The following is a 21,639-nucleotide window of genomic DNA, read 5'->3' on the forward strand; positions in this document are numbered from 1 at the left end:
CCATGCCACTTTTTTTCTTTTCTCGTTCTTATCTAGTGTTATAAATTATTATTTATGTCTTTTTCTTGCCTCTCTTTTCTTTTTCTTTGCAAAGAAACGTGTTTTCCTCTTATTCTTCATTGTCTCTTGCAATTACATTCCTTTCGGTTGCCCAACATCCCTCTTTGCTCTTTCCTATATTAACATACTCTAAGGGTATGTCTACACAGCAATTAAACACACACAGCTGACTCAGGCTCATGGAGCTCAGGCTACAGGGCTTTAAAATTGAGATGTAGATGTTTGGGATCAGGCTGGAATTATCCTAATATAGACTACAGCTGGATTTAGGTTCTTTACAACTCAAACTCACATAATCTGTAATTTACATTCCTCCCTTACACATCAGCTCCAAGTTTGTCCCACTGAGTCAAACTAAGGCTTGGCCTACACTCGCAATTTATGTTGGTATAACTACATTGCTCAGGAGTGTGGATTTTCTGTATCCCTGAGCAATTCAGTAAACCAACCTTAATCCCAGTGTAGTCAATGCTGTGTCAACGGGAGGGCTTCTCCCATTGACATAGCTACCATCTCTTGGGGAGGTGGAGCATCTACACTGACTGGAGAAGCCCTCCCGTCGGCATGGGTAGCATCTTCACTAAAGTTCTACAGTGGCGCAATTTAATCAGTGCAACTGCACTACTGCAGCCTTTTAAGTAAAGACAAGCCCTAAAAGACTAAGGGAGTTGTGAGTTATACTAACTTCCATGCTTATGGACTAGAAGAAAGGAGTGGTGCAGAAAAAGCAGCTAACAGGAGGACATAAGAACATGTAAATTAAAGACTTCTGTTTAAATTTAGCTAGGAAACAGTTGTGAGAAGGTGTAAATTAGGCCTTGTCTACACAGGGATTGAAATAATCAAACTGGGTGTAATTCACACCTTCAATTATTTTGGTGAAAGTCTGTGTGTTGATACTTTAATTTCAGAATAAAAGTATTCTATTTCAGTGTGCTGTGAGTTACACATAAATAGAATACTTCTGTTCTGAAATGAGAGCATCAACGATCACAGACTTGCAACAAAATAACTAATGTTCTGAATTACAACCAATTTAGTTATTTTGGTTTCAAGTCCTTACAGTAAATTAGATTCCCTTACATATCAGATCTATGAGTAGGTGAGTGCAAGATGCTACCCAACACATCACCTCTGATTTTGGCCATCACTCTTTATCAGCAGAGGCATTTTGACATCTTCTCCTTAGAAAGAGTTGAAGAGTTAAATCTTTCCAGAATGTAATGTTACTTGAAATATAATATAAAATCTTTGTAAACACACCTCTTTGCATTTTGACACATTTAAGTTGCAGAGCTAAACAAAGTTGCAAGTTCAAAACCCCGTACTATCACTTTAGTATTTTCAGCTGGCTTGTCTAAGTTGGAAACTTTAGGCTCAAGGATCCTTCCTTGCTTAAACGAAAATAGGTTTGTGCCCTTACCTGACATAATAATATTAGTTATCACGAATCATGATCTCTGATGTTTTTTCTGCTGTCTCCAAGCAGCAACTTCAGGAATCAAATGATAGACACATGAGTGCAGATAAATTTATAACACTCATTCTGCATCTTGAAGAGTTGTTTAGATACTAGAAGCCTGTTGTGTGTTCAGTTTAATTTTAATCACCTCTAGCCATCTGCTTCTGAAACTGACTTTAGCTGGTCTATTCCTGTTATACTCTGGATAGTGATGCTCAACCTGTTTATCTAGAGCTGTGTTGTAGCACTTTATGATCCCATACGCAGTATAAAATAGGGCTTCAGTAGTGCAGAGGCCTTGACAGGGGCAAATTGCATCCAAAAACCTGATTTGTTGATTGGTAGCCGTAATTAAATATCTGGGGCATATTTAGGTACCATTCAATGTATTTTCTTCCCCACAATCTGGTCAGGTGTTTTGATCCAAAGTTTTGTGCCCCCCTTGCACACCCAGCAGACATGTAGAGCTCTCCCCCTTCTTTTCAGATCTCCTCCAACAGTGCTCATTAGGAATTTTAAGTTTGTAATAGTTTATCAGTGATTGCTGATCACTAAAATAATTTTCTCGTAGAATACAGCACATAGAAGAAGCAGATCTATCTTGCCAAATAATATTACCATTTGATTTACATTTTTGTATGGCATATCCTTTTCCCATCTTCCCAGAAATGTAGGTTTCACTCTAATGAAGGGCTCTGATAAATGAATGAAATTATGCCCTTGTTGCCCAATTTACACATTGTACATTTTCTAGAATAACATAGTGTTGGAATCTCTGATGAGTTAACATACTATTTAAGCAGTACAGACATTTATAAAAGGTAATCCTGGGCTGCCAAACTTAGCTCTGGTTTGATGATAACTCATTAATACTTTATTTTTACATATTTGACCTATTTAATGAATCCTTGAATCTTCCTAATCTTGAAACTTCCTGGCTTCTGCTGTGGATTGCATTCCAAATTCTTGCTAAGCAATCAATTCTAATGTTTCAGTTTGTAGACTGAGCTCTAGTTTGGGTGTCAGGAAGAAATATCCGCTAATCTCTATGCACAGCACTACAGAACTGGCTAGCAACGATTTGGAAAATTTTCACTTCCCCAAATGTAACTGATGATGGTTACTACCAAAGAAAGGGCACTGGATCAAACTGACCAATAGTCTGATCCAAACTGGCAAATCCTATGTTTCTAGAAAGAAGACAACAGATAGACGCAAAATACATGAAGATTTAAGAACTATACATTCTGAAGACAATGTCGGCAGGAAATCAATAACAGAAATTTCAGAGTCTATTTTATATTAATGAAAAAAATTCCTTACCTACAGTACAGATAATTTGTTTGACTGCTCAAAACATCCAGAAATATTTTATAATTTACATTTCTCATTAACATAACAAGTTAATTAAAGCAAATGAAGGTTAATTTAATCAGACACCGGTACTATATTTGAATAGATTATTGCATTTATCTATTAAATAGTTTGTCTTTTATTCTTCTATCCTCATTAAACAGTATTCTGAATAATTAGAATATCAGAAAAAGCTTTTATAAAGATACAGTATTACTGTATTCTTATTAAGAATTTCAGGTCACCTACAGCATTTATACAAAATGTTACAAATCTAGGCAAACTATCTCAGGCTATGAAGCAAGAAAGTAATTCTTTATATCACTGTGTGCGTTTCTAAGGTCTTTACCATTTGGATGATTACATTATCTCAGTTTTATATTCACTATTCGGGAGGTAAATGTCATCTTGAATCATTGAATCTCAATTTTTTACACCTTTCCTTTTGGTTGATAGGCTTTTTACCCATTGTAATTTATTACTATTACTGATGAAAGTATAAAACTAAAAAACTGAGAGTGTAATCAAGGCTAATGGTGAACCAAATACCATGTGATAATAAATTAACAAGAAAAATGCTTTAGAGACAAATTGAGAGGTTTACCATTTCAGGTTGAATACTGTTACAACAACTGTTTATGTAAAATACAAGTCTGTACAAAGAAAATCACATTCTCTTCTTTTATGTAAAAATACAACATGTCTTGGCTCTTTATTATACAGAGCTATGGAGAGGCATTTTCAGCTTAAGAACCTACACTTCTGGTGAACATAAGGTAATTGTGGGCTCTTTCATGACATAAATTTTCATTTATCATGACATATAATGGGGAAGAGACCAAACTACTAAATTAGAATAAGCTGTGACCAAAGCTGAATGAATTTTACAGGAAGGCATGTATATTGTTAAAGTCACTGCCCGTATTTATCCCATGACTGTTCCATTAAATTAGTATAACAAATGAAGAAGCTGAAGTGCATTTGAGCTGACTTTTCACAATTATTGGCCATGCCTTTATATTCTTGCTGTGAAATTATATTCTGTTCTCAATTTGGTCATTAAGTTTATACAACAACTAGGACAAATACTGCAGATTTTACTAAGAAGAAACTCCTTTGGCAAATCAATGAAACTTTTTCCTGATTAAGAACCTGATCCAAATGTAAAGACTTCCTTTGATTTCAATGGCTTTTGAATAAGGCCACAAGTTACAGTTTGGACCAAACTGCCTAATTACAGCAAAATCCAAGAATGAAACTGTCATCTGACTTTAAATATCCTGAAGCCCTGCACAGTGTTTCTAAAGTCAAGAAACAAAATAATTAAGCATATGGTTTGTCCACTTCTCTGCGGTGAAACACTAACGCTATATTAAATTAGTTACAGTACCTTGGGATACTGTTTGACAGGGATCAGTACTCTTTCTGACAGCTTTATGTTTTTGTTGCTGATGACATCAAGGTATTTCTTTTCTTCATCTTCCTTTTTCCCATCAGAACCCTGAAATTTTTCAATTTCTGAAAAATTTAAAAAAAAGAAAGCAATCAGTGAGGTGATATTTGTCATCCTCAGAAATTCTACTACACATAATATGACTTTTTCTTGTATTTATAAAAATATGATGTAATTCGACAAAAATCCAAAGAGTTGTAAATTTTGAGTTGTGTCTGGTCTTACTTAAGTCAATTTACAACTGGTTGGTTTTTTGTCCAATTACATCATATTTTTATAATCCTGCACCATTAACTCCAGTGAAACTAGGATTTGATACAAAGAGTGGCATTTAGGGAGGGAGGTTTAAAAGCACTCAGCATTGTTTAATTCTGCTCCCACTGATGTGGACGGTGGAACGCTACTGATTTCAATGGGGGGAAGAAATAGGCCAATGCTGAACATTTTTGAAAACCTCACCCTTAAACCTTTACCAAAGATTCCATTTAGTCAGCCCAATCTGAGAAGAGAAGCACTTTGGCTATGCTTGATGGACCTCTGTAAATGAGACCTGCCACAGTCAGTAAGATTCAGTTTGCAATGTTTAGCATACAGTGAAAGCATTCAAGAATGAAAGAATCATCTTGTCATTACTCTACTGATATTTTCCATGCAAGCGTAATTTTCATGGAGGTCATAAATGAAATTCAGGTCACTTTTCCAAATGAGATCACTTTCTTGTGTGTGTGTGCATTCAGACATCTGTGTTTATTTTTTACAGTGGTTACTGTTAAAACAAACAGTTTTAATCTGCTGATCATGCCAATAATAAAATATCCTGTTGGCTTTTTAATTTAGATCTCATGAAAAATTGGGATTAATAAGCTATTTATTGGACTGTAGTTAGTAGTTAGCAGTTAGCAGTTCAGGACCAACACTTTTTTTTTCACTAAAAAGCTTCTTATTCTACTTTTAAGCAGATATTAACTAATTTGCCCCTTTTATTTACTTGATACGTACAATTAAATCAAGTGACAGGATCAACTGTTACACTACATAATATCTTCTCTGAACTAAGATCAGGGCTGTTAGGTGACATAGTTCAGTACACAAGGGAATAATGATATTTAAAAAACACTTAACAGTTTCACAAAATCATCCTCAAAATTTATTCAAATTCACTTAGTTATGAACAATGTCACGTACATTGACAACTGGTAGTAACACTGTCAGCAAAGGCTAATGATAAACAGCAACACATCACTTTGAGGAGTTGAGTCTAGTGATAGAGCTTAGTGATATCAGAGGGCATGATTACAAATTCAATATTTCCAGCAATATCATTATTACTAGTTATTAAGTGTAGCGCCCAGGATATTATAGGTGCTTTCAAAACAAAGATTCCAGAAGGGGCCGTCCCTGATCCTGAGGAGCTTTCAATCACAAAGCAGAGGCAGATAACCAGAGATGAGTGGAAGGGGAACAATAATTAGCAACATATATGCAATTTCTCTGTAAGCACCAGGACAGAGGAGTGTTTAAGATACCACCATCTTCAGTATCTGTGGATAAATGTTGATCTTTTAACATTGACTACTCTAGGTCCAGCCTTACTTAAAACCTTCATTATTGATCAGCACTTAAATGTCACACTGATAGGCACCTTAGAAAAACAGACATAGAATGGATCTCAAATAGGAAGGAAACGGTGAGTAATTTAATTTTTCAGATGATACTAAATTTGAAAGGGAGACACAAATATTATTCAAGACAAGGAAATTGACTCATCAATACTCAAAGAAATAAAATAAGTTCCAAAAATGAGTTCCAGTTTGGAAAAAAGCAGCCTAATATACTTGGAAACAAATGTGATACACAATATTCAATGGGAGGGAGAACTCAGGAAAGAAACATGGCTGAAATAGTATGAGTGATAGTGGACAGTTAATTAGGCATGAGTTTACACATATATGGCAGCAAAAATAGCCAGTGCATTCTACAGTAAATAGGTATTCTCATACATAGTTCTAATGCAGCCATACAGGGAATGTTCAATTTGTGGATTTTCATTACCAGAAAAATGGACACACTCCCTAGGGGGTTAAGAAAACATATAGCTTGTTTGGAAGTTGATTAAGATGACTAAACAGCAGGAAGGGAGAGGCATTATTTAGAGTGGTGCACAGAGTCATAAATAGGAGTAATGGGATCAAATTAACAAAGGGACTATTTAGACTGCGAACCTGGAGACGTTTCCTGGCAGGGAGAATGATTAGACTGTGAAATATTATCTAAGGAAAGTGGGGAAAAGCCTGTCACTATGGATATACAAATGAGACTGGGCAAAGCAAATGTAAATGTGCAACATGGGTAATTTGAACCAGCAGGGAAGATGGACTGACATGTCTAACCCATCTCTAAAAAAACAATGAATCTATAAAAAGAAAAGGAGTACTTGTGATACCTTAGAGACTAACAAATTTATTTGAGCATGAGCTTTCGTGAGCTACAGCTCACTTCATCGGATGCATTCAGTAGAAAATACAGTGGGGAGATTTATATACATAGAGAACATGAAACATACCATACACACTGTTACCATACACACTGTAACCAGAGTGATCACTTAAGGTGAGCTATTACCAGCAGGGGAGGGGGGGGAAAGAAAACCTTTTGTAGTGATAATCAAGGAGGGCCATTTCCAGCAGTTAACAAGAACGTCTGAGGAACAGTTCGGGGGGGGGGGGTATAAACATGGGGAAATAGTTTTACTTTGTATAATGACCCATCCACTCCCAGTCTCTATTCAAGCCTAAGTTAATGGTATCCAGTTTGCAAATTAATTCCAAATTAGCAGTCTCTCGTTGGAATCTGTTTTTGAAATTTTTTTGTTCACGAATTGCCACTTTTAGGTCTGTAATTGAGTGACCGGAGAGATTGAAGTGTTCTCCAACTGGTTTTTGAATGTTATAATTCTTGACGTCTGATTTGTGTCCATTTATTCTTTTACGTAGAGAATGTCCAGTTTGACCAATGTACATGGCAGAGGGGCATTGCTGGCACATGATGGCATATATCACATTGGTAGATGTGCAGGTGAACAAGCCTCTGATAGTGTGGCTGATGTGATTAGGCCCTATGATGGTGTCCTCTGAATAGATATGTGGACACAGTTGGCAACGGGCTTTGTTGCAAGGATAGGTTCCTGGGTTAATGGTTCTGTTGTGTGTTGTGTGGTTGCTGGTGAGTATTTGCTTCAGCTTGGGGGGCTGTCTGTAAGCAAGGACTGGCCTGTCTCCCAAGACCTGTGAGAGTGATGGGTCGTCCTTCAGGATAGGTTGTAGATCCTTGATGATGCATTGGAGAGGTTTTAGATGGGGGCTGAAGGTGATGGCTAGTGGCGTTCTGTTATTTTATTTGTTGGGCTTGTCCTGTAGTAGGTGACTTCTGGGTACTCTTTTGGCTCTGTCAATCTGTTTCTTCACTTCAGCAGGTGGGTATTGTAGTTGTAAGAATGCTTGATAGAGATCTTGTAGGTCTTTGTCTCTGTCTGAGGGGTTGGAGCAAATGCGGTTGTATTGTAGAGCTTGGCTGTAGACAATGGATCGTGTGGTGTGGTCTGGATGAAAGCTGGAGACATGCAGGTAGGAATAGCGGTCAGTAGGTTTCCGGTATAGGGTGGTGTTTATGTGATCATCGCTTATTAGCACCGTAGTGTCCAGGAAGTAAATCTCTTGTGTGGACTGGTTCAGGCTGAGGTTGATGGTGGTTTACAGTAGCACTTTTAGTCTTCAAAGTAGTTTTTTCAACCCCAATTTAGGAAGGCACTTAAGCATATACTTAACTTTAATTTTGACTTTAATGGGACTTAAGGACAAGCTAAGGGCTGTCTTGAATAGGGATGATTTCCTGAACTGAGGCTTTAACATTAACTAAGTTATTCTCACAATATCCCTGTGTGGTAATTAAAGGAAAATTATTATTTCATAAACAGTAAAATGTAGCCTTTGGCAAGTGACATGGGGCAATATTTTTAAATCTGAGTGTTTAAATTTAGGCACTCAAGCTACATGATTTTCAGAGGAGATGAACATCGACAAGTCCCATTAACCCCGTTTCCTCTGAAAACTCCTCACTATAATCATAGCAAGTAGTCTCTCTTTTAGAATATGTTTTTAAAAAATTGCTGCACCCATTTTCTTTAGTGCATGAGTATGAACATGCACATACTGAGAAGCATTCCTCACCCTCTATGAACTGCAAAATGTTTTTGAAAATAATCAGTTTCACTAAACAAGTTTATTTTGTCCCCTACTGCTGGCAGTGGACATTTTACTCAGAGGTGGTACAGTTAAACCAATTGCAATCTTGCTGAAATATAGGTTAACCAGTTAGATTTATTTCATTGGACCAACATTAAACATTCTTAAAGTGCAGATACTAACTATTAAACCAGTGCAAGAGTAGATACCATTTACTGAACTGTATTGCCTACCACTGGTGCCAAAAATAATATCATTTTACATCAAAATTGCTGCTACCAACAATAGGATCAATAATGCCAATTTTCAGCAAAAAACTTCCCCAAAATCTGATCTCTGTGACAGTACACTAGTGAAAATCATAAGTGACTCTAGCAATTTAAATGGAGTCATCAATCCAGATTTACAGAGATAAAAGTGAGTGAAAAATTTGACCTTGTTTTTCTGATACACTTCCTGCCATGGGGACATGGCTCAAAAATTCTTGTCATCATTAGGACCTTCGAAACACACTGCAATTAGCAAAAATTAGCTATTTCCTTAATCACTGATAATGTGTCTTTGCTTTATTGCAGTGATCAGCACCAGGGTAAAATCCTGGTCCCTCTGAAGGTAATGGCAAAACTCCCATTCACTTCAGTGGTACCTGGATTTCAACCCTAGGTCTGTAAAAAGTAAAAAATGTAAAATATAAGAAGTGGGTTTTTTTTAACTTAACAGTTATAGATATGGCTTTCCTTTTTCCATTGAGCAGGTATTAAGTGAATCCTGACATATTTTGGTTTACAGTATATGGCTCTTCCACAGAAAACCATACACACCATTTGGTATAGAAAGGACTTTTTCTGTTCACTGTATTTCAGTAGTGTGCGAATTTGAACAATTGCTTAAAAAAGAACATTTCTCCCCATACCCACATCCTTATCTTAGCAGTTTATCAGAACATCTTGTGAAATTCCACAGTTCTCTTTAATCCACCACACCTTCAAAGGACCCACTTCATGACCCACCAACTGACAGGCGTGAGATCGCACTGCTGCTTATTATGCTTTCCCTTGGTCCAGCCACAGAGCTCAAAGGGATGCACTTACACTCTGCCCCATCACTACAGGGCTGATTATGCTGCTGTTCCAGTGATTAGGTTTGGGTCCTCAATTCTTCATGGCAGGCAAGTCTCTGATACTAGACCTTAGGGCTGGCGGTGAAACCTCCTTCCCTTATAGTGAAATTTAGCCACAAGTAGATGGCCAGCATAAAGCTTATGTACCACTTATGGTTTAAGTAGGATTTAGATGATGCATAGGCCCTTAGGTCAAGATCCAAAAACTGCTGAAGTCAATGGAGAGACTCCCATTGATTTCAACTGGCTTTGGATCAGACCTTTTCTGAGCAACTGCTTGACACTAGAGGGCTACTAAAACATCCAAAGAGTTCTGGAATTAGAATAAGGAAGGGGAAGATGTGCCAGTTCTCAGAGTAGATACAATACATTCATGATGAAACTAAGATATAATGTAAACATGAGGGAAGTGAGCAGCACAATCTTATATGCTCATTCACTTTAAAAAAACAACAACAAAGCCTCCCTCCATAATGCACATTCCCTATCTAACCCTATCAACAACAGAAAACCCACCCTCAGTGCAACATACATTATGAAAATACACTCAACAACTTTAGTTTTTAAAACAGTATTTCTTTTTTTTCAATACAACCATTAGATGTTTTGTTTTTGCTAAAGGCCAGAGATACTATGGGATTTGAGAATAGTTAAGAGGGCAGGTCAATGAGCATCAGCATTGATTCAACAAGAAGAAAAACAAGAAATCCAGTGGAACATTTTCACCAACAATGATCCTACAAGAAAGGGGAAAACAGGAAAGAAAGCAGCTCTTGAGGAAAACTTCACACATTTTCCACCCACTTTTCCTCCAAGTTAACTGAATTAAAGCAAGAAGGCAGATTGCCATTCAGTTACCTCCTATAGTACCTCTCAATCCTCAAGAACACTTCATTCTTGCCTTTCATCAGCAACACATATAGTTCTCTTGCACTTTCCTTCTGTACAATACACATTCATCTTATCTCTCTTAATTGGAAGAGAGCACACACATCACAGTCACACAAGGGGTCAGGTCAAAACCAAAGAAGAGTTGTTGGGTTAGAGAAATCTCTTACATTTTGGAAGACATATTTTTTCAAAAGAGAAATTATATATTATATATATATATATATATATATATATATATATAAAATTTCTCTTTGGTCAAAAATATTTCTAAAATGTAAGGGATTTCTCTAACTGAACAACTCTTCTCTGGTTTTGACCTGACCCCTGGTGTGACTGTGATGTGTATGCTCTCTTCCAATTAAGAGAGATAAGATGAATGTGTATTGTATTGTACAGAAGAAAAGTGTAAGAGAACTATATAATGTTATATATATATATATATATATATATATATATAAAAATGTATGTATAATGTATATTATATCTTCTTGCTTTCTCATATATTCTACAGTGCCCCAGTGTCTCCTATGAATTTCACAGGGGAGGAAAATTACCTTCATCCTTTGTCTGCCTGATCTATTGCAGGGTGGGAAAAAGCACACCAGAAAGAGAGAGTGGCTTTTGTTCTTTATAAACTATCTTCTTTACTTTTACAATGCCAATAAAATTATGTTAATTATAGTTCACTTCACTGTACTTGACATGTATTACAAAACTTGTGTCATGAATATAGGTTTTTCTATTAAAATTCGGCACCCCACAGTAAAAACATCCCCTTGCTATACGTAGAATCATGTCAAAACTCATCAAAAAATAATGTTCTTCTTGTCAGCCTGTCCAACCTACCATAACATGGAATCTACAAACACCTCCTTAATCTGTCACCATTTGCTTCCCATTTACAGGAATTATGCCAGCACTTACCTAGCTTCTTCTTGGGGAGCTAGCTTTTCAGTTTATTATATGACATTGCAAGTGGTGGCATGTCTTCATTAAAAAAACACAATTTGCTCAATTTAACTATTTTCAAGAATGTTCTATTTCCAATTGGGAGAAATTTTCATTTCATCTGTGAATTATATCCGCTATCTCTTGCATGTACCTAGCAATGTGTATCTAGTGTTAGGAGACATATGTTTGGTGCCCTACATACATAACTTTTAGGTGAGTGGAAGTGTTTGGGTGAAAGTATTTGAATGAGAAGAGAGTGAGTGTGATACTGTTTATAAGTACTTTTGTGTAATGACTTTGCCATATCACTGAAGATTCTCTTTTATTAATGACATTGTTATTACTATTACATATAGCACCATCAGTGTGCATGGTAGATAAAGGTGGATTTCCTGCCCCCAAAGTCTTTACAGCTTAAATTGTAAATGTAGCTCCCAATAATTCGTGGGTTGAAAGCAAACACTAAACAGCTCCAATATCAACAACTGGGCAAATGAAAGTAAACTGATTGCCTGGAATCCCTGAACAGGGAACCTATCAAGAGAGAAAAAAGAACCAATAGGACCCAAATGATGGATTAACCCAAAAAATCAAATCTGGACAGCCAGTCGGAGCTAGAAGGAGTTACTGGGCCAGTACAACCAGCCACAATCCCTGGCAAATCTGTCAATGGCTGAATCCACCAACCCAACAGTGACATGCATCTGCTACCCCACACACCCTTCCACAAGCTGGAATCATATGAGAGAGAGAGCAAGAGAGAGTGTCTGATTGTGAGTCCGAGCAATGAGAACAAAGAGCGAGGCGGGAAAGGAGATGAAACTCTGTGACCAGAGGGATACAACTGAATTAGAAGTGTGACTACCAGTCTTACCGGCTTTTAGAGTAACAGCCGTGTTAGTCTGTATTCGCAAAAAGAAAAGGAGTACTTGTGGCACCTTAGAGACTAACCAATTTATTTGAGCATAAGCTTTCGTGAGCTACAGCTCCGATGAAGTGAGCTGTAGCTCACGAAAGCTTATGCTCAAATAAATTGGTTAGTCTCTAAGGTGCCACAAGTACTCCTTTTCTTTTAGTCTTAACTGCTAAGCATTATACAAGAAGTCAGGGTAGAGGACCAGGGCTTGAGCAACTCCAGGATCTTCTTCACTCCAAAGGGGAAGATGACACCAAGACAGCTAATGCTATTTGTGCTACACTCTTCATGCATGAGGGGGTTCCAAGGTGAGAAAAGACCTGGTCCGTGGGATTCAGAATTAAACAGTATTCCCAGACAGGTAAAATCTCACACACATTTGAAGGAGGTATGTCAATGCCATGATCAACTTAAATGACACTTTGGAGCAAGGGTACAGTATTGTGGGAAAAGAGGGGTGATACATAAATGTATTTGTATGAAGAGCTGTAAAGTGCTTGAATCAATATATATTCTTAGCGCATGTACAGTAATTGAAACCAATAATTGTTTACTCAAAGTCTACAGAAGAATCCAACTCTGTCCTCTTAAACAGAAACAAAAAAAGAACAATCCAACAATAACCAAGCACCTGCCACTAATCCCTCAGGAAGAAAGCCTTAATACTAGGGCTGTCGATTAATCGCAGTTAACTTAAAAAATTAATAGCAATTAAAAAATTAATCACAATTAATCACACTTTTAATCACACTGTTAAACAATAAAATACCAACTGCAATTTATTAAATATTTGTGGATATTTTTCTACATTTTCAAATATACTGATTTCAATTACAACACAGAATACAAAGGGTACAGTGCTCACTTTATATTACTATTTTTATTACAAATATTTGCACTGTAAAATGATAAACAAAGAAATAGTATTTTTCAATTTACCTCTCACAAGTACTGAAGTACAATCACTTTATAGTGAAAGTGCAACTTACACAAGTAATTTTTTTTTGTTATTTAATTGCACTCAAAACCAAAATATATGTAAAACTTTAGAGCCTACAAGTCCACTCAGTCCTACTTCTTGTTCAGCCAATCACTAAGACAAAGAAATTTGTTTACATTTACAGGACGTAATGCTGCCCGCTTCTTATTTACAATGTCACCTGAAAGTGAGAACACATGTTTACATGGCACTTTTGTAGCCGGCATTGCAAGATATTTACCTGCCAGATATACTAAACATTTGAATGCCCCTTCAGGTTTCGGCCACGATTCCAGAGGACATGCTTCCATGCTGATGACACTCATTAAAAAAATAATGTGTTAATTAAATTTGTGACTGAACTCCTTGGGGGAGAATTGTATCTCTTCTGCTTTGTTTTATACAAATTCTGCCATATATTTCATATTACAGCAATCTCGGATGATGATCCAGCACATGCTGTTCATTTTAAGAACACTTTCACTTCAGATCTGACAAAAGAAGGTACCAATGTGAGATTTCTAAAGATAACTACAGCACTCAACCCACGGTTTAAGAATCTGAAGTACCTTCCAAAATCTGAGAGGGACGAAGTGTGGAGCATGCTTTCAGAAGTCTTAAAAGAGCAACACTCCAATGAGGAAACTTTAGAACTGAACCCCCCAAAAAGAAAATCAACCTTTTGCTGGTGGCATCAGATGATGAAAATAAATATACGTTGGTCCACACTGCTTTAGATGGTTATCGAGCAGAACCCATTATCAGCATAGACACGTCCTCTAGGAGTCTAGAACAGTGGTTGAAGCATGAAGGGACATATGAATCTTTAGAGCATCTGGCACATAATTATCTTGCAACACCAGCTACAACAGTGCCATGTGAACGCCTGTTCTCACTTTCAGGTGATATTGTAAACAAGAAGCAGGCAGCGTTATCCCCTGCAAATGTAAACAAACTTGTTTGTCTGAGTGATTGGCTGAACAAGAAGTAGGATGGAGTGGACTTATAGGCTCTAAAGTTTTACATTGTTTTATTTTTGAATGCAGTTATTTTTTGCACATAATTCTACGTTTGTAAGTTCAACTTTCCTGATAAAGAGATTGCAGTACATTATTTGTATTAGGTAAATTGAAAAAATACTATTTATTTTGTTTTTTACTGTGCAAAAATTTGTAATCAAAAATAATATAAGGTGAGCACTGTACACTTCGTATTCTGTGTAGTAACTGAAATCAATATATCTGAAAATGAAGAAAACATCCAAAATATTTAAATAAATGGTATTCTGTTTTTCATTAACCGTGCAATTAATCATGCAATTAATCACAATTATTTTTAATTGCTTGATAGCCCTATTTAATGCATAGGTAGGCCTTTCAGGATATTCAGGAAGTTGATATATCTGGGATCTTATCTGTGGGGAAGTAAGATCCAGAGTAAAGGGCCCATGACTGAAAAAACATTGCCCACAACCTCCTCCACTTTAAATCATTGGACTACGAGCTTGTGCAAGTCCACAGGTTTCAACTGTCACAGTATAACCAGAAGATAGATGTAATTTCTCATGCAGCAAAGTCCCAAGCCATATTGAAGCTTTATAGGTGAAAAGCTACACCTTGAGTTACACCCAGAAATGAGCTGGACACTGGTGCAAACTGTGAAGCTGAGGTTTTGTGTGCTCTCTGCAAATGGACTCCTGCGTGCAGGTGTTCCACTGCATTCTACACTAGATGCAGTTTCTCAGTAGTAATCTTCAAGTGTAACTCCACAGAGAGTACATCACAATAATCCAATCTGGAGTTGTCAAGGTTCCTTCCCCACTCTGAACTTTAGGGTACAGATGTGGGGACCTGCATGAAAGGCCCACTAAGCTTATTCTTACCAGCTTAGGTTAAAAACTTCCACAAGGTACAAACTTTGCCTTGTCCTTGAATCCTATGCTGCAACCACCAAGCATGTTAAACAAAGAACAGGGAAAGAGCCCACTTGGAGACGTCTTCCTACCAAAATATCCCCTCAAACCCTACACCCGCTTTCCTGGGGAAGGCTTGATAAAAATCCTCACCAGTTTGCATAGGTGAACACAGACCCAAACCCTTGGATCTTAACAACAATGAAAAAGCAATCAGGTTCTTAAAAGAAGAATTTTAATTAAAGAAAAAGTAAAAGAATCACCTCTGTAAAATCAGGATGGTAAATACCTTACAGGGTAATCAGATTCAAAAACATAGAGAATCCCTCTGGGCAAAACCTTAAGTTACAAAAAGACACAAAAACAGGAATATACATTCCATTCAGCACAACCTATTTTACCAGCCATTTAACAAAAGGAAATCTAACGCATTTCTAGCTAGATTGCTTACTAACTTTTTACAGGAGTTCTGAAGAGCATTCCTGATCTGTTACCGGCAAAAGCATCACACAGACAGAGAGAACCCTTTGCCCCCGCCCCCCCATCTTTGAAAGTATCTTGTCTCCTCATTGGTCACTTTGGTCAGGTGCCAACAAGGTTATCTTAGCTTCTTAACCCTTTACAGGTGAAAGGGTTTTGCCTCTAGCCAGGAGGGATTTTATAGTTCTGTATACAGAAAGGTGGTTACCCTTCCCTTTATATTTATGACAGGAGTAGACAAAATGTATGCATAATTCTGGTTCAATGCCATCAGAACTGAAAGATCACAGCATCCAAGAAAACACAGATTAAATTTGCCACATGTTAAAGAGATGATACACAATAAGACTTCAGTAAAGACTGGAATTGAAGGCTCTGATTAAAAAAAATAGTAAGGACCTATGGCAACTATTTGTGATGAAACTATATCTCATTTGTGCAAAAACAGAGAATTCATAATGATTATAATCCATTAAAATATATAAAAACATCCAAGTTATTCTCTCGTATCTTTTTGGAGATAGATTTTAAAAAGAACTCAGCATCCAAAAGCTCGGACGTGGAATACATGATTGCAGAATTCTGGTGGGATTTTCTGTTTGTTTGTTTTTAGAAGTCTGGTGCATCCTGTCCATCTTTTACACTGTAATCTCTTAACACCAGAGACTGATTTTATCTTTTGATCTTGCACAGTGCTGAGTGCATTGGCCCAAATTCTGCAATTGACTCTATGCAAGTAGTCCCATGTGCCAATGTACTTTCTCACTGACCAGTAGAGCTCTGTGGAGGCTGCCCATGCAGATTCAGCATCTGCCCATGCAGATTCAACTGCAAAATTGCGGGCACGGTCAGCAATAACTAATATAATAATGATAAATAAATATTAAAAATAATTATTAATACTGCATAAGGACATTTCCACGTATCCATAGTGATGATTATTAAAACATGCAAACTATTCCAAATAGTTCCAGGATCCTTCATTTCATACAAAATAAGTTAATTGATATTCTAATAAGTTAATTATAAATAAGTCATTCATCACTGCATGTTGCTTTCTCAAGCGTACCAGGATACACAGTGTACAATAAAAAGTAACATGATGTAACATAATTTTTGTATCTGTAGAGAAATTTAGAATACACACTTATTTACATAGATGTAGAAAAGTTGTAAACAGTTCCAACATTCCAGTTCCAAGACAAGAACTAAAATTTGCTTGATATTATAAGACTAGAATGTATAAAATCTATTATAAAATACACAATAATAAACCTGAAAAAACAAACCAAATAGCTTTGTATGTGACGCAGAATTAGAAAATAATTAGAAAAGCCAAATGACTCAGTGTAAGAAAAGTGTTCCTTAGGGTGACTGTTACAATTTAACAGCACATTGTTATGTATTTGACATTAACTTCAGAAGAAAAAGACTAATGGATGGACTTCGCCAGACTCACACTGAGTAGTGACTTACACTACAAGTGGCTCTACTGATTAAACATGACTAAGGGTGGTGTAATCTGGCCCTTAGTTTGTCAGTAAAAAACATACGACCTTTCAAGTTCAAAACAGAGCCTGCCGCCCAAGTGTCACATTTGTGTAATCTATCCTCATCCTAGACCATAAACCTGTAAAACCTGTGGAAAATCCTGGATTTCACTCCAGCTGCACAAAAAGGATAGAAATAGGGAAAAACACAGGTTGTGTTTCATTGCTTGGTTACTGGATATACTTATTGTGGTGAGAACTATATATTAGCTGATTCTTTCACACAGAAAAAAAAATGATGCTGAGTTATATGATAGAAGCAAATGGCCCTGACAAGACTGTCCTTAAAACCAATTAGACTTCTAATGGAAATAAGCCTGTTCTCTAGGAAACAGCAGAAAGGAAAGGCTGGCTAGAATCTCTGAATAAATAGTGTATGGCTCACTTGAGGAATTTCAAACGTCATTCAATTACTACCCATAGCAATATTGCAAAACCATAAGGACAATGTTTTTGCCATTGTTTGGAAATCAAACAAAATCCAATACATTATTTAAAGAGCTCCAAATCCAAGATAATTAAAATAAAATTAAATTAAAATAAAATTAAAAGAAAAAGAAAGCACCAACAAAAAATAATGACATCAAATAGGGAAGATACAAACACCCTGAAGGATATTTGAATTCCAAATTCAGTAAATGCTGGACAGGCTTGTTAAGGAAGCAAAGTATCTCTATTAGAGGTAGAAAATAAGAGAAAGCAGGGGATAAATACTTCATTCCTCAGCCTCATGAATCAGAATTTTTCTGTGCGTCTCCATAAACACAAAACTAGACATGCATCTACATGTTAATATTTTAATTTTTACCAAAAAAATCATTCTAATAAGAAATTGAATGTCACGGTGTTAACATCAATAGATTCCCTTGGTGTTGGGACCAAGAAGCTATATTACCTTCAAATTATAATATAACTGGAGCTGTGAGTCTGTGATGTCAATTCATAGTTAGATCAGTGGTAGATTAAACAGGATCTAGGGATAATAATAATAATAATAGTTTTAAATAGCTATTGAGGGTTGCAAGTAGAAAGATCTATTCTTCCTACATTTAAAAATATTAGCACCAGCTCAGAGACTATGCTTCCTGGGGATAAATTTGCCAATAAGTTTCAAAATGAAATACTCCATGCAATAATAGGTCTACACTAAATATGACCACATGAAATATGGGGACTTTATGATTAAGCTAGCCAGCCAATGGATAAGTGAAAGACATTGATGGGACCTTTGTCTCCTAGTTAAGAATGACAACAGTTATTTGATGCCAGCACAAGAGTGTGAAACATATAGAAAAGATTTGGAATTGATGGCAAGTGGGAGTGGTGACCCAGTAAAATACAAACCTTGATTTAGTCAAGGATTTAAAGTAATGCTAGCTAAAATATATTAATAATCTTCATTGCTTTTGGGAGAATATTGATATTAAAAAGTCAGAGAAATTATATCATACATTAAATATGCCTTTCATGATTTTTTTCCAAAGGGAGAAAGAAAGCCACAGGTAAAATTTTAGAGACTGACATTCTTATAAAGTGTCTTTGAAATCATACATATCCCTTACTGGGGAGACAGTCTGTATGGACCACAATGGAGGCTCGATATCACAACTGTTGTATTGGCAGAACTGGTAGTGTGCTGTTTGCTAGCCAGTTGGACTTTAATGAACAAATCCCCTACAGCATCTTAGAAAGCCTTATGAATATGCTGCCAGTTAGGTGAAAGGCAAATTTGAAAGCTGCTAATATTTATTATATTTGATTCAATATTTCTTTTATCTGACAAGGATATCAGTCAGGAAAAGTGAGTTGTAGGATATAGAGATTTACTGATTGAGTCCAGAACAAAAAGAAAGGAAAAACACACAAATACAATAAGCCATTTTAAAGTGCATTTCTTTTGTGGAAATGTCTCCCCAGTTTTCTCTAGCCTTGGACAACTTTGATTCTGATGACTGAGAGAAAGAAGTTAATTATCAACTGGGATTTCTCTAGCATCCACCACCTTAAGGTCCATCCAGCAAGGCACTTAATCACAAGCTTAAGTGACTGGCTGGATTAGGCTGTAGTGAAAATACTAATGTTGCATATCTTATACATTATGATTTATAAGATCTACTTTACAGGACATAATACTTTCAGTTCTGTTTAGTTCTATCTGGATTTTGGTATGTTTTGTATGCTTCTAGCACAAAGGGAAACTTTTTTGCAGAAAAAAGTTCTGGAAGATGTTTTGCATCTGCACATATAAAGAAATAGAAATACAGGGCTTGCAAAATTTACTAGACCTCTCCTTGCCAGAGGCATACACCTACTAGCCATTACATTGGTAGGTATGAAAGATCAGGGATTGAGAGGGTGACACCAGTAAAGCCCATAGGCAGTGCTCTGGTGAGATACCCAGTACTCTTTCCCAGATGCTGGAAAGTGGAGGAGAGTGCTGAGATTCTTAACAGGGTGCTCTCTCTAGATTCTGATAGGGGGCTGCCTCTTTTGGCAACTAGCTCGTATGTGCCACAGTTCAAAGCAAATCTCCCCTCTATGTCCAGCAAGGGCACCCACTGTCAGGCTTCTGGCTCCCCAGACATTGCCTTTCTTGGGTGGACACCTGTGTCTCTCTCCCTCTTGATAGGCTGACCAGTTCCCTGCCTTGACTGCATCATTCCCAGCAAAAAAGGCAGTCTGTCTAAGCAGACCTGCTTCACTTCTCTCCTCAGAGATGGTACGCCATGTAATTGCTACAGTTATAAGTTACCACATAGCTCCTTCTAAGAAAGCCTATTTTATTCTTAAGGTAAAAGCAATACAGAGAAAACATTAAACAAGAATCTGCATAAATGTTCATTATCAGCTTATCAGAGATCACCGTAACAACAACATGGGTTCTGGTAGGTGATTAATCCTTAAAACCCCATAAAGGGGTCTCTTCTGTGGTCACAAGTCCATAATAGCCTCAGCTCAGAATAAGCCTACATGAAAATTTAATGGAGCAGCCTCGATATAGTTCAGAGGTCTTTGAACTGGAGTTTCCAGGAGCAAGTAATCATATTCTGTGCCCACGACATAGCTTTAAAAGGCTGGCTTCATAGATGAGAATTTGCATTTTCTTACTCCTGAATACTTTCAGGAACTCACTTTCCATGCATTGTCCTACACAGTTTCTGAAGTTTATAGAGATTCCAGTCTTCATCCTAAAGAAGTTCTATTCAATCCCACATTAGCACATAAACATTTACATTTTTAATTCATTGAGCTCCTAAAATACTTAAACTTAATTCAATAAAGTTTGTCCAGGATACAGCAGAAAATTGCCATCTGCATGGATTGGCAGACTTGGCATGGTGATTTACCTGCCAGGTGCAATAGCTGTGAATCTCTCAAGACATCTAGACAGACTTATGTGTAGTGCTGGGCAGAAACCGGTGGTTGTGGTACATGTAAGTGTCCATAACATAGGGAAGTATAGGAAGGAAGTCCTGGAGGTCAAATTTAGGCTGTTATGTAAGAGATTGAAGTCCAGGACTTCCATGGTAGCATTCTCTGAAATGCTTCCAGTTCCACCGGCAGGGCCAGATAGACGGGCAGAACTGCAGGGTCTCAATGCATGGATGAGATGATGGTGTAAGGAGGAGGGGTTTAGATTTATTAGGGTCTTGGGAACCCTTTGGGAAAGGGAGAGTCTATACAGGAAGAATAGGCTCTTCCTAAACCAAAATGGAACTGGGTTGCTGACACATAAAATTTAAAAGATCATAGAGCAGTTTTTAAACTAAGGGCTGGGGGAAAGCCGGCAGGTATGGAGGAGCACGTGGTTCAGACAGAGACATCTGTTACGGGAGGATCTATTAATGGAGATTCTCTATATCCTAGTAAGGAGGAGAGGATGGAAGATGATAAAATACAAGTAGGATATGATGAGAAAAAGTCAAATGAAAAAGAGTCCCATTCAGTTCATTCTTGACACCTGAAATGACTGTTTTGTGGAGCAACTAGTCCTGGAACCCACAAGGCAATTCTTGATTTAGTCCTAAGAGGAGCACTGGATCTGGTCCAAGAGGTGAATATAGATGAACCCTTGGTAATAGTGACCATAACATAATAAAATTTAACATCCCTGTGGGGGCGGGAGAGAAAGACCAAAGCAGCCCACCACAGTAGAATTGGATTTGTGCTGGAAATGGCCCAACTTGATGATCACTTTAGATAAGCTATTACCAGCAGGACAGTGGGGTGGGAGGAGGTATTGTTTCATGATCTCTGTGTGTATATAATGT

The 21,639-nt window shown here is 37.1% G+C and overlaps 1 protein-coding gene across 2 annotated transcripts in view; it reads right to left on the reverse strand.

Moving 5' to 3' along the window:
• The window catches only part of KHDRBS2 (KH RNA binding domain containing, signal transduction associated 2), a 573,690-nt gene that overhangs the window by 444,956 nt on the left and 107,095 nt on the right, over positions 1 to 21,639 (reverse strand). For both annotated transcript variants that reach the window (XM_077811602.1, XM_077811603.1), the window contains exon 2: positions 4,266 to 4,393. In XM_077811602.1, coding sequence (XP_077667728.1) covers positions 4,266 to 4,393 — 128 coding nt within the window. The remainder of the gene's footprint in view (positions 1 to 4,265; positions 4,394 to 21,639) is intronic.

Source organism: Eretmochelys imbricata, chromosome 3 (genome assembly GCF_965152235.1).
Source record: "Eretmochelys imbricata isolate rEreImb1 chromosome 3, rEreImb1.hap1, whole genome shotgun sequence".
Lineage (NCBI taxonomy): Eukaryota > Metazoa > Chordata > Testudines > Cheloniidae > Eretmochelys > Eretmochelys imbricata.